We start from the raw sequence: 12,364 nt of genomic DNA on the forward strand, positions 1-12,364 counted from the left end.
GGGGTCTTGTTCTAACAAAGCCTCTTAAACAGTCAATTTTCTGTGAGGGGACTGATGCATGTAAACAGAGATGTTGGGCAGGTTGGTTGGATGGCTGGACAATAAGGCCGTCCTCCTGCAAAAGAAGAGATGCAAACAGACCCCTAATCCTGTGTGTGAGGAATCATGTGTGAACAGACCCCTAATCCTGTGTGCGAGGATTCATGTGTGAACAAGAAATGCATGAAGTAAAGGAAAATCACACTGTTCTGTTTAGGTGCATATTTTAGCACATTCTTAAGAAACAGAATTCCCCCACCCAAATTCTCAGTGCAGAGATTTGCAGACATTCCCATGACTCCTGGGGTTTGGAAGCCAGAGTAGTACCCACTTGCACAGGTGTTTCCAGATCCCTTCAAGGCAGCAAGCCACAGACCAGCAACAGAGATGTGAGGATGAGCACCAGAAGATTTTGGTGAGGCTCAGGATGGTCAAGGGTGGTCAGGGTTCTGAGTCCGTTTTGCTTCCCCTCCAGTCTTCTTAGGACTTTACCCCTCCTGCTCTAACGTTAACTGAGAGGCAGAGCTGAGATTCAAAGTAGCCGGGTCTCCCCTGAAAGAGTCAAAGAGTGTAGGTAGTCTGTGAAGGCTAGAGGGGGCAGTGGTTAGAGTGGTTAGACCCGGAGCTCACTGGGTGACCTGGAGCCTCTCTCCCAGCGGAACCTTTCTCACAGGGTAGTTGTGAGGATAAGAGGAGAGGAGAGCAGTGGGTGCCACCCAGAGCACTTTTAAGGCAGGGCAGGAGAAGAATGGAGCCGGCAAACTGGATGCCGTTCGGCTTTTTCCTTCAGAGAAATTGATTTTGCAGTCTCTCCCAAAACATTTGCCCTGGCTGCGGGGTGGGGAATGCATTTTGCCTGTTGAGTGTGTAAAACAGGCTGGGATGCTGTACGTTCACTAGAGCCACCAGCCAGTTTGGATTTTGGAAAGCACCTGAAGGCAGCGAGAGAAGAAGCCACCTTGGTTTGCTGTGCCTCTCTGCACTGCGCATGAGTGTCAGCACCCCTGTGCGCCAGTCCTGTCTGGGCAGCAGAGAAAGGTGTGGCGGAGCTCATCCTGCTGATCCTGCTGGTGTTACTCTGCAGTGACAACCAGGACTCATACTTTCCCTTGTAGAGTGGCGAGGGGACCCACGGCTTGCCTGGGACAGCTCAATGTGTTCCTCAGCAAGACTCGGAGGCAGTGGCGGACCTACATTTTTGGGGCCCTGAAGCTGGAACTGTTATAGGGGCCCCTTCGCAACCAGCAACAATAGGGCAACATCCAACAAGGCCCTGGCCCCAGCCTGATGGAATGTTCTTCCAAGTAACATGAGGGCCCTATGGGACCTTCAGAAGTTTTTCAGGGCCTGTAAAACAGAGCTTTTCCACCAGGCCTGCAATTGAGGGCAACCACAGGTTGTCATCGTTACTGGCCTCCCTCTCCTCTCCCTCGGGGCTTCTGATATGAGGATTTGGCTGCTTGGCCAGGCCTCCAATGGCCCTGTAATTATACCATCTTGTTAACTGTATTGAATGGTTTTATGAATTTTATTGATTACTTATGAATTTTAGATATACCGTATATACTCGCGTATAAGCCGAGTTTTTCAGCCCCAAAAAAGGGCTGGAAAAGCCGAACTCGGCTTATACGCGGGTCAGTATGGCAGAAGGGGGAGGAGGGAGGGGGAAGGAGGGAGGGAGGAGGGAGGGGGGAACTTACCACTGTCACCGCCGCCGGGCCCACGTGGTTTCCTCTGGCCGGCAGCAGCCTGCAGGGGCCTCCACCCTCGGCTTATACGCGGGTCAATAAGAAATTCCCTTTTCTGGCCTCAAATTTGGGCGGGTCGGCTTATACTCGGGTCGGCTTATACCCGAGTATATACGGTATATGATTTTATTATGATTGTTGTTACCTGCTGTCAGGTAAGAGAGAGGAATGGGGATCTTCAGTAGCTGCCACCACTCTGGTGTGAGCCTAACTCAGGAGGGCCCAGAGCACCCTGCCTGCCCCTGGCTGCTGCTTCTCCCAACAGGGTATACTTTCTAGGTGACCAAATGAGGCGTAAGGACCCAGGGCAGAATAACAAACAGTGTATTAAAAAAGTCTAATAATAATAAGTCAAGCCACAATAGGAAGACAAAACCAGTAAAGGCAGGCAGTCAAACAAATAAAAACCCTAACACATCTATCTTTACTGTCCCTAGCCCTCTCCTGGCACTGGGCCTCAGGCTACCTCACCCTTTCCTGGATGACAAGGGATCGATCCCTCCATCTGCAGCAGCCTCTCCCCAGCCCTGCTCCCTAGGGGTGAACCCCCTTCCCTTTTCAGGCAAAGCCTTTTATTCCTTCTTCCCAGGCACCACTCCCTTACCCCTGATTGGCCCTAGCCTTCCCTCCAAATCCTCTTCCACCAATCACAAGGCCCAGAGGGTACCTGGGAGATGTAGGCCTGGTAACTAATATAGGCCTCCCTAGGGCCTGTAGGCTGCACTTGTGGCCTAGGATCATGACACCCACCCTGAGTCTGGCTTTGACAGGGAATGAGGGTGGGCTACAAATTTAACTAATAAATAATAATAATAGGGAGGGGGTCATCAGAGGGGGGCATGTTAGGATAAAAAGGTGAAAATCTGATCCTTTGGTGTTAAAATGCACAAGCGAGACAAATGCAGCCTGAATTGAGAATTCAGATGTCCCTTTATGGTTCCGATTGGCTCCAGCCTAAGGGCTGAGCTATAGAACTGTTAAGCCGTGCACCAACGAAGGATTTGAGGATCCAGCTGCCAAAATGTAGGCTATGAATAGATTCTGGTGAGCTCAGTGAGCCCCATGCAGCTGGGGGTTCGAGCACTGCAAGCCCCCAAGAAAATTTTGGAATTTGACAGGGACAGTTTGAGGCCATGTGAAATTGGTATTTATTAGAGCATATTCTAAAGTCAGTATTAAGTACTTCAACCCATTGGCTTATGATTCTATCACTAAAAAACTCCATCGATTTTGTAGAGAAATTCACTCATTAAAAAAAAGTTGCTTCGGGGGCCCCTCCAGGATTGGGGCCCCTGAAGCTTAAGCTTTATTAGTTTCACAGTAGATCCGCCTCTGCTCGGAGGTGCTTAATGAGAGAGGCCCCCTCTGGGTTCCTGCTGCAGCCTGGCCTACACTGGCCTGGCCGGTGTGCCGTGGCAGCAGATCGGTTGGTTTCAGCCTGGGCCTGCAGTGGAATTGCGCCTGCCTCCTTGGCCTAAGCAGGCTCATTTCTGGAGGAAATCTGCTATCGGGAGAGGCTGAGCAGGCAGACGGAGCACCTCCTGCCCCTTTCTGCTCTTAATAAATGGGCCATGCGGGCAAGTTTGCTGCTGTCACCGATAACTAAAGTCTTTGCAATTGGACTCGGGCAGAAGCCCTGCCGGGGTGGGCTGTGTGCTTGGAGCAGGCTGACGGCCAGATTTCACATTATGCTTGACACGAGTTCAACACCGAGACTGGCAGCCATATTTGCAGCTGAGAGTCCTGGTGGCAACTCCTGTGTAAAAGCGTGGATTGGGTCCGCAGTGAGGAGGAGGAGGAGGAGGAGGGAATCCTGCCTCTTCCCCATGCACACACACCTTTTGCAATGGCTGAAAATCTGCTGTGTCGATGCCTTTTGGGGTGGAGGCAGTGGCGGACCTACATTTTTGGGGCCCTGAAGCTCGAACTGTTATGGGGGCCCCTTTGCAACCAGCAACAATAGGGCAACATCCAACAAGGTCCAAAGGGCCTTGCTGCCCTCGCAAGGACCTCGAGGCTCAAATGGCGGAGAACAGGGTGGTGGGGTGGAGTCCTTGAAAATTGGCCATACAGTGACGAAATAAAAATACAGAACTATTAAGCTGTGCGCCAACGAAGGATTTGAGGATCCAGCTGCCCAAGTGTAGGCTGTGAATAAATTCTGGCGAGCTCAGTGAGCTGTTACAGCTGGGGGTTCGTGTGCTGCAAGCCCCCGAGAAAATTTTGAAATTTGACCTGTTACAGGGACATTTTGAGGCCCTATGAAATGGGTATTAGAGCATATCAGTATTAAGTACTTCAACCCATTGGCTTATGATTCTGTCACTAAAAAACTCCATCGATTATGCTGAGAAATTCACTCATTAAAAAAAGTTGCTTCCGGGGCCCCTCCGGGATTAGGGCCCCTGAATCTTAAGCTTCATTAGTTTCACAGTAGATCCACCTCTGGGTGGAGGTAGAAAGAAGGGCTCTGAAAGGCAAAGATGGAGTCAGAATCTACTCTGAAGGACTGACGCAATCCTGTTCCCGGCTCACATAGTGAGATGCGGTTGAAGCTCCCAAAGACACCTTTAACTATTGCAGGCAGAGGTCTGTTAAACATGGATGACAATCATGACATTTTATTGGGATATTTCCAAGAACATAAAACCCATCTGGAACAGGGTTACTGGTACAGAATTCTGTGTAAGGACAAGGAGATAAATGTTCTTTATGGTATCTTTTTGAAAATGAGAACATGTGAAACTTTAAAAAAATATTTAGAAATATGTTGCAAAAGTACCTTTGTCTTATAGCAAATTATCCGTGGTTGGAAATGCACTTGAGCATCAGCTGCAGTGTGTCATGGCCATTGTTGTGAGAGCCAGCATGGTGTAATGGTTAGAGTGTCAGACTAGGACCTGGGAGACCTGGATTCGAATCCCCCCTCTGCCATGGTAGCTTGCTGGGTGACCTTGGGCCAGTTACACACTCTCAGCCTATCCTACTTCTACACAGGTTGAAGTGCATCATTCATTATCTGGGACTGACCCTTCCTTGGCCCAGAAGTTACTTGGTCTCATGTGTGCCAAGGGCTGTGGGGCACATCAGTGGACAGAGGATGGGGCAGGTAGCACCATCACAAATGGTTCCTCAAGGCTGTGGTCCTGGCTTCGCTCTTTCTTCAGTGTGAGGAGTGATTTCCTGTCCTCTCAGCCATGCTGACGCCATTTCCTTGTTTTGCAGAGAGATGCCAAAGGCCAGTATCTCTTCGACCTTCTTTGCCACCATCTAAACCTCCTGGAGAAAGACTACTTTGGGATCCGCTTCGTAGACCCGGACAAGCAGAGGGTGAGTTGCTGTGCGAGCGATCGCCGGAAGGTGCAGCCCTGCGTGTGCATGGTTCTCATGCCCAGAACGGCCAGAGCTGGTGAACAGTTGGGAGGCTCCTCCGCTGGAGGGAGCTGCAGAGCAGCAGGAGGGAAGGGATGGTTTTATCACTCTTATGGTATGTGTGTGTGTGTGGGAAGCAGCTGTGTAGGGGGGGTGACAAGGGGGGGCTTGGGAGTGAGAGAGGGGAGGTGGGGTTATTATCTGGCGATTGTCACTGGCTCCAGAGGGGACCAAGCAGGAGCTGGTCAGTTGGGAGGGGGGGGGCTCTGGAGGCCCAGGGTTTCCACTGGGGTCCGCTCCCAGAGGAGTTACAGGGCCGCCTCATTGCAGGCGCCTGTCCGTGTCGCTGCTGGTTGGCCCCTGTGAAGCAGGCCAGAGGGGATTCCTTGTCCAACGCAGCATTCTCTGCCCCCTCCCTTTCGAAACCCCCCTCTCTGTTCTTTCTTTCTTTCATCCAGCACTGGTTGGAGTTCACAAAGTCTGTGGTGAAGCAGCTGCGATGTAAGTAGGGCCAAAGCATGGCACGTGCCGTTCTTCTCTCTCTATCAGGGATGCTCACCCTGGCCCAGATTATTTGGCAGGAGGGAGGGTGGGTGGAGCTCCCCACTCCATGGCTGCTGGGAGGAGCATTTCATTATTTTTCTTTCTTGGGGTGGGCAGGGGGCAGGGGGGGAATCCGCTCTTTCAGTACATTTGAGTTTACATTTGGGGAGTGTGGGTTTTTTCCCATTCCCCTCCCCCACATTTTAAAATAATGTTTCAGTTAAATGAACTCGGAGAAATGGAAGATTTAGTTGAAGGGAGTTTTAAAAACATCCAAGTAACAGTGTAGTCACCAGAGCTTACTCATATTTAGTCAGCTGACGTAGATGGTGGTGGGCAGTCTCACCCACAGGCTTTGAAGGATGGGATCTGTGGGAGGGAATCCAGCTGGAGCCAGGACTGTGCAATGGATTTGACCCAGTGTGTACATGAAGGTATTTGGGTATCCCTGGCTGAGATGGAGGCCATGCAGATCCTCCATTCTCCTCTTCTGGGCTCTTGATTTACTTCCACATCTTCTGGTGGGGGGCTTTTCTACCCTATGTTGGTAGTGGAGCTGTTGGCAAGCTCAAGTAATTTCAAGAACACTCCCCCCTGCCCCCCCCCCCCTGGAAGATAACCAGACCCTGGCTGCGAACTCAGGCTCCTGTTACCTCTTTGCTGCCTGGACTCTGGGGAGGGGAAGGTAGCCCCCCCTCCAATCCTGTGACTTCCACTACAACCTTTCTAAGCTCCCATCACCTTTAGCACACCTGGGTGGAAGAAGGAATATGGAATGTGACAAATGAAAGTGTAGAAAAGGAGGGAATGTGAATGGGATGGAGGACAAAGAAAGAAGGCAACTTGAAAAGGGATAAGGAAGGAGTGTGGAAGGGGCGAGGAAGCCAGGCACCAAGTGGGCACCAAATGAATCAGCGGGAGCCCTCTTGCCCAAGGGTACCGGTGGGGATTGTTGTTTTATGCATAGGTCGGATGCCACGATTTGCCACCCCAGTTTTGTAAGAGTCACTTCTGGCTTTAGCAAATCAGATTTCTGGTTGGGCTTTCTTCTGTTGTTGAACGGCCAGTTCTGGTTCAAGCTAATCTTTGCTTTGCAGAGATAAAAAATATTGGGATATTTGGTTAATAGCTTGCCCAGAGTTTGCCCAGTCATGGAAGTGTGATATTGAGTGCAGTAAAATAAATCTCCGAAGAAGTATATTGCAAAAGTAAAACCTACATTTATTCGAGTAGATTCAGTTCACATTCAGGTTGCTGTTGAGATGAAAGAGAGAAGCCTAATCTAAATAGTACTTTCCCTATCACACAAGGCCAGCTGATCCAGCATCATGTGTCTGGGAGTATGAGGGTATTGTTTCTATAGGAGGGACCTGTAGAGATGTGTGACTCCATGAAGAGCCATGTGAAGAATGGGGGAGAACAAAGAACACAAGAGAGTTACACTTTGTTCTTTATGCTCGCGAACCAACACGTCATGAGCAAAACAAAATCAATAAATTCAATAATAAAGAAATAACCAAACACACCAAAATATAGAATCTGAGATGTACAGCTAAAAAGAAATATCATTAAAAGTCATCGATAAATTTTTTGCCACCCCAAGGGTTACATTTGAATTAGTATCAGCCAACAGTTTTCTAACTATCTCGTGCTGGTTCCCACTTCTGAATATATATTGGGATCCATTTATCTCTGGTGAGATCATACTTTTTATAGTCATCAAAAAAGTGCCAAACATTGTCCAAACTCCCTGATCCACAAGCACAAAATTGCTTGGAAAAGGGGACCCCTGAAAACCTTCCTGGCTAACTCCCCCAATTTAATTTGGCCTTAGAGAAAAACGCGCTATATTTGGGGTCAGTTAAAAATTTACGATAAGCAGGTAGGGTCCTTGGAATGGGGAGGGTCAAGTAGTACACAGAGCATGCCCTGTGCACTGCACCACCAGTGCTCCATTTGTCAAGGTGCAACACTCTAGATCTGACCAGTTTACATGCAGAAGGATATTCCATTTGCTTCTCCTGAGGCCTGGAAAAATCTCAGGAGGGGAACACGGCAGTCGGGGGCAGCTCCCAGGTTAAGACAAAGAGAGAGACGTCCCGTTCCAGGAGATAACACTTGTACAGACTTAGAATGATGCCGTGGTGGTGCTGGTGGAAATTGCTGTCACGGCTGATTTATGGCTGCCTTGTATGGCTTTCATGGCAAAAGATGTTCAGAGGTGGTTTGCCATTGCCTACGTGGCTGAGAGTCCTGAGAGACCTGTGACTGGCCCAAGGTCACCCATCAGCTTCATGTGGAGGAGCGGGGAATTGAACTGCTCTGAACCGTTGCACCACGCTGGCTCTCATTGAGTGATGTACCAACCCCCCCTCCCAATGTCCAGGCATGCTGAATCGTTCACTCAAACACAAAGCACCCCCTTGAAAACATTCCTTAGTGTCTTGGGGTGTGTGTGCAATCACAGGTATGATTGCCCACCCATTTCTGTACTTGTTTCAAAGTCTTAATTTGCTAAGTGGAATTTGGGTGTGTGTGTGGGGGTGAGGAGTTATAGGTGTGTGATTGTTCTGGGTCTTTCCGGAAACTGTCTTCTGGATCCGTTGCCTGTGCCTCTTCATTCCCTGGCTAATGGCATGCTGTGGTTCTCTCCTGCAGCACAGCCTCCGTTCACAATGTGCTTTCGTGTGAAGTTCTACCCCACGGACCCTGCTGCTCTGAAAGAGGAAATCACTAGGTAGGAATGGCTCCTCCTCCCCCTCCGTCACTGAGCTGCCCACGGAAGGGTATGGCAGGCTTGCTTGCCCCATGGGAATTTTGTTCACTTTGCTGACTTCTTACACCTTTAATTGGGGAGGGGGGGTAGGGATGCACAGCTCCGTAGGTGCAGCTTTCCCCTCAATGTGGGGAGTGCTGCGTTTGTTGCATTTCTGCCCATCATGGGGCTGTTATGACTGGGGTTGGGAGAAGAGCTCTGTCTCTTCACCTCAGGTGAAATTGGCTTCACCGATGTCGCAGCCAGTCATTAGACGGTCCAGGGGCACAAATGATAAATCCCAAGAACAACAGTCAGCCCCATGCATCCAGTTTTCTTGCCCTAGAGAAACAAACCTGAACAAAACATGGTCAGAGTTAAGGAAGCTAAGGAAGATGTTAGGGCCAAAATAACCAACTTCCTACACCCAATTAATGCTGGCCGATCCCATGAATGGGACAGACGGCGTGAAGCAATCACAGACTGAGCATTCGTGGCTTCAGGGGGGGAAATGGGCAAAATGGAGAGTCGTGAAAACTAAGGTTTACTAAGGAGAAGTAAACCTGAGATAAACATGGGTTTGAAAAAAAAACTATTGAAGAGGAACAAGCTCCACTTTATGGGCTACCCAGAAGAATTTGAATTCCTCAGTACTAAGTCATTTATTCAGAAATGGCTACTGGAGTGTGCCCAAGAATTACCGGCCAGAAGATTAGCAATTGAAAAACCCAGAACTCCCGCTGACAATCAGGGAAACAAGCTGAAATAAATTATTGCTACATTTATCTTCTCTGCTACCAAGATTCGATGAACAAGCAAGCAACAACCCTGACTTGATGTTCAAAGATAACAAAAGGCTGATTTTGTTCAAGCTCTCTCTATTCCACCCAGTCACGGAATGCCTTTGCAAAAGTCAGTTAAGGTCTACCTGGAGCTCCTTCTTTTAATCTTCAAAGAGAGAAAGATGTTGGAAATATGAAGGAAGGTTACCTGGAGCTTAAAGAACATGGCCCAGGTACCCACAGACCTGAAGGACTGACTCGCAAGATGAGTGTATGTGGCAGAGGTGGCCTTAGAACTTTTCCTTTCCTTCTGGGTTTTTGTACTTTTCATGTTTAATTATGTTTAGGTGGTGTGGTTCATACCTGCATCTGTAAGCCACCTGGTGCCATCATTTGATGGTGGGAAAGTGGGTATAAATAGTTAAGTAAATAAATGAGACTCCCACCGGTCTGCAAATGAAGATCAGGGCAAAGGTGTTTAAAAACATGTGCATATCAAGCACGCAGGGCTTCATTCTGATCAGGACTGAGGAGGGCTTTTCACAGCTGCTCCCTTGTGCCGTTTTCCTGATCTAAAACTATCTCGGGGAACTGCTATTTGCCTTGTTGGGGAAATTACCGTCAGCATTAAGAAGTGACTCTGGGAAAATCCATGACTTGGCTGAGTTTGAGGCTTACTTTGATATCGAGTTGTTTGATGTAATAAAGAGAGGGACATCAGTTCTGTGAGGCATAATTCTGGAAGTCTGCTTTCCAGAATCAGAAGAAGTTTTGCCCAATACTTAAAGAGGAACACCATTAGCTTTGCACCCGTGCATATAGCACTAGCCTCTGCTCTCCAAAATGGGTAGTACTTGTTTATTTCTGTAGAACCTCCAAACGCTGCCCCACCCCACTGGAGTTTGTTCTGACTGCAATTTGACTATCTGAATGTGGTTGGTTGAGCCTCCAAGAACAAGGAGTAAAGAATCCCCAAATAAGTGAGTTTCTTCCCTTGCTCCGTATTACCAGTTTACTCCATAATTTTTTTCTGATAGAAGCATTTTTAGTTTCTAGCAGGGTCTTGTGTTCTCTTTTCTGATTTATAGGCTTTTTCACAGGGGCCTGCCTTTAGTTTGTTAGCAGCAGACTTAGATTGCTTCATTGCTGCCCTACGATCTGTGTTAAACCTTTAAGATCCTGCTGCTGGATGAGGCGCATTTTTTTGGTTTCCTCTCATTAAGCAAGGTTTGGTTTCGGGCCCCGGTTCCTGAAGACCGGCAGCAGCATTTAACGGTAGCAGTTCGGGTTCATTAACAGCAGACTCCAAAGACAGTAATCCCTTAACAGTCTGAGCCACTTAACGATCCCAGTGTCAGCATTTAAATGTTAGAGGCAGATCTATATTAACTGGATCTCTAAGCTGCCCATTCCCATCAAGAATTATCTTAATATACGAACCGGTGGGTTGAGGCCCGGGGCATCTATGCAGTAATATATCAATGTTAGTAAACAGATCAAATGCAGGAAAGGGCATTTCCGCTGAACAGCTCAGTCAATGGACTTAGAATGGTGTAACTCTGGAAGTCTGCTACGCCGCCATCAGTAGCTATGACTAAAGGCACCCTTGACATCAAATGGACTTTGATAATTGAGAAGTGTAAAGCCAGTTCTATTCAGAAGAAGAAGATGATGATATGCCGACTTTCTCTACCACTTAAGGAAGAATCAAACCAGCTTACAATCGCCTTCCCTTCCCCTGTGAGGTACATGGGGCTGAGAGATTGTGACTAGCCCAAGGTCACCAGCTGGCTTCATTTGTAGGAGTGGGGAAACAAATCCAGTTCACCAGATTAGTGTCCGCTGCTCATGTGGAGGAGCAGGGACTCAAACCTGGTTCTCCAGATCAGAGTCCACCACTCCAAACCACTGTTTGTAATCACTACACCACGCTGGCTATTCAATAGGCTTAATAGCTGTTTACCTGCTAAATTCAACTGACTGCCTCTAGAAACACCCCTGTGATGGAAGGTCATCTGAACCCAGAAGATCAGCCATCCCGCCATCTGGTGAGGTCACGCTTTGGCTTATTCGGCTGCATCCACCCCAACACTGCCTCCAGGCCCCAGTTTGGGGTTTCCGCCTCCCTGGGATGAGCTGGAAGCACAAAATAAAGCGGAGAGTTGTCTGCCTGTTGCCTTTATCTCTGGATGGGGAGGGAGAGATGGAGGTGCGGTGGTCTGGATCCAAGCAGTCCTTGGGTCACTGGCCAGAAAATTTGGCTTGCACATTCTTGAGTGGATTCTCTACCACTAGGTATAACTCAGTCAATACTTTTCTCATGCCTCACATTCCAGCAATTCATATTCCTTAAAGGCTTCAAATGGAGGCAAATCTAATTTTGGTCCCTTTGTCCATGAGTTTATTCTCAGCATTGTTTCTCAACTCTTCTGCTTTGGATAGTGAAGTACATTAGAAAGAAGAATCCAACTGGTTTAGTATGAAGCAGGCCTGACACTTTATGGAGAAGGTTTCTCCCAGTGAAAAATCTCGCCATCGATCGATGAAATTACCGGTGGGAGTCCAGTTGTATTGCGCAATCGCCACTGAGTTTGGAACAGATGGTGTTTGTTCCCTCGCTTCTCATAGGGAATCCTGGGGAAGTCACTGCCAGCCCATCTGTTCCAGCATATTCAGGGGAAAGTTTTGAAAGAGACGGTGGCAGGCAGGAGCAGTGCCTTTGCCAACTAGGACGTACTTCCAAGTAAATAGGTAGCAGGACCTTGCTGATGGGAGCAGGCATTTCGTGGGGAATATAGTGCTGTTTAAATTCCTGTTGCAGCTGGTTGTGGGAGAGGGAAGAGAGAGGCACAGGGGCCTCTGGTGGAAGCCCTGCTTGGCCCTGCCAGCTGCTCCGCAGCTGCTGGGTGGCGGGCATTTGACGATGATGGTTGTTTTTGCCTACTGAAGACACAAGCCCTTCATTGCCAGAAAAGCCATCCAAGTTCTTTGAGTAAGCAGATGAGAGTTCAAAGTGAATATCAGGCAGAGCTGAAGCTAGAGCCCAAGGAAAGCTCTGCATTTTAGTCTGACCTGGTCAGTTCTTCTAAAGGAACCAGTTAAATGCTGCTCAGGCAGGGACTCCT

General features: G+C 48.6%; 1 protein-coding gene across 3 annotated transcripts in view; it reads left to right on the forward strand.

Moving 5' to 3' along the window:
* FRMD5 (FERM domain containing 5) overlaps window positions 1–12,364 on the forward strand; it is a 125,352-nt gene that overhangs the window by 88,645 nt on the left and 24,343 nt on the right. For all 3 annotated transcript variants that reach the window (XM_056865732.1, XM_056865734.1, XM_056865733.1), the window contains exons 2-4: window positions 5,013–5,117; window positions 5,618–5,660; window positions 8,361–8,439. In XM_056865732.1, the coding sequence (XP_056721710.1) occupies window positions 5,013–5,117; window positions 5,618–5,660; window positions 8,361–8,439 (227 nt within the window). The remainder of the gene's footprint in view (window positions 1–5,012; window positions 5,118–5,617; window positions 5,661–8,360; window positions 8,440–12,364) is intronic.

The sequence above is a fragment of the Euleptes europaea genome, chromosome 20 (assembly GCF_029931775.1).
Source record: "Euleptes europaea isolate rEulEur1 chromosome 20, rEulEur1.hap1, whole genome shotgun sequence".
NCBI lineage: Eukaryota > Metazoa > Chordata > Lepidosauria > Squamata > Sphaerodactylidae > Euleptes > Euleptes europaea.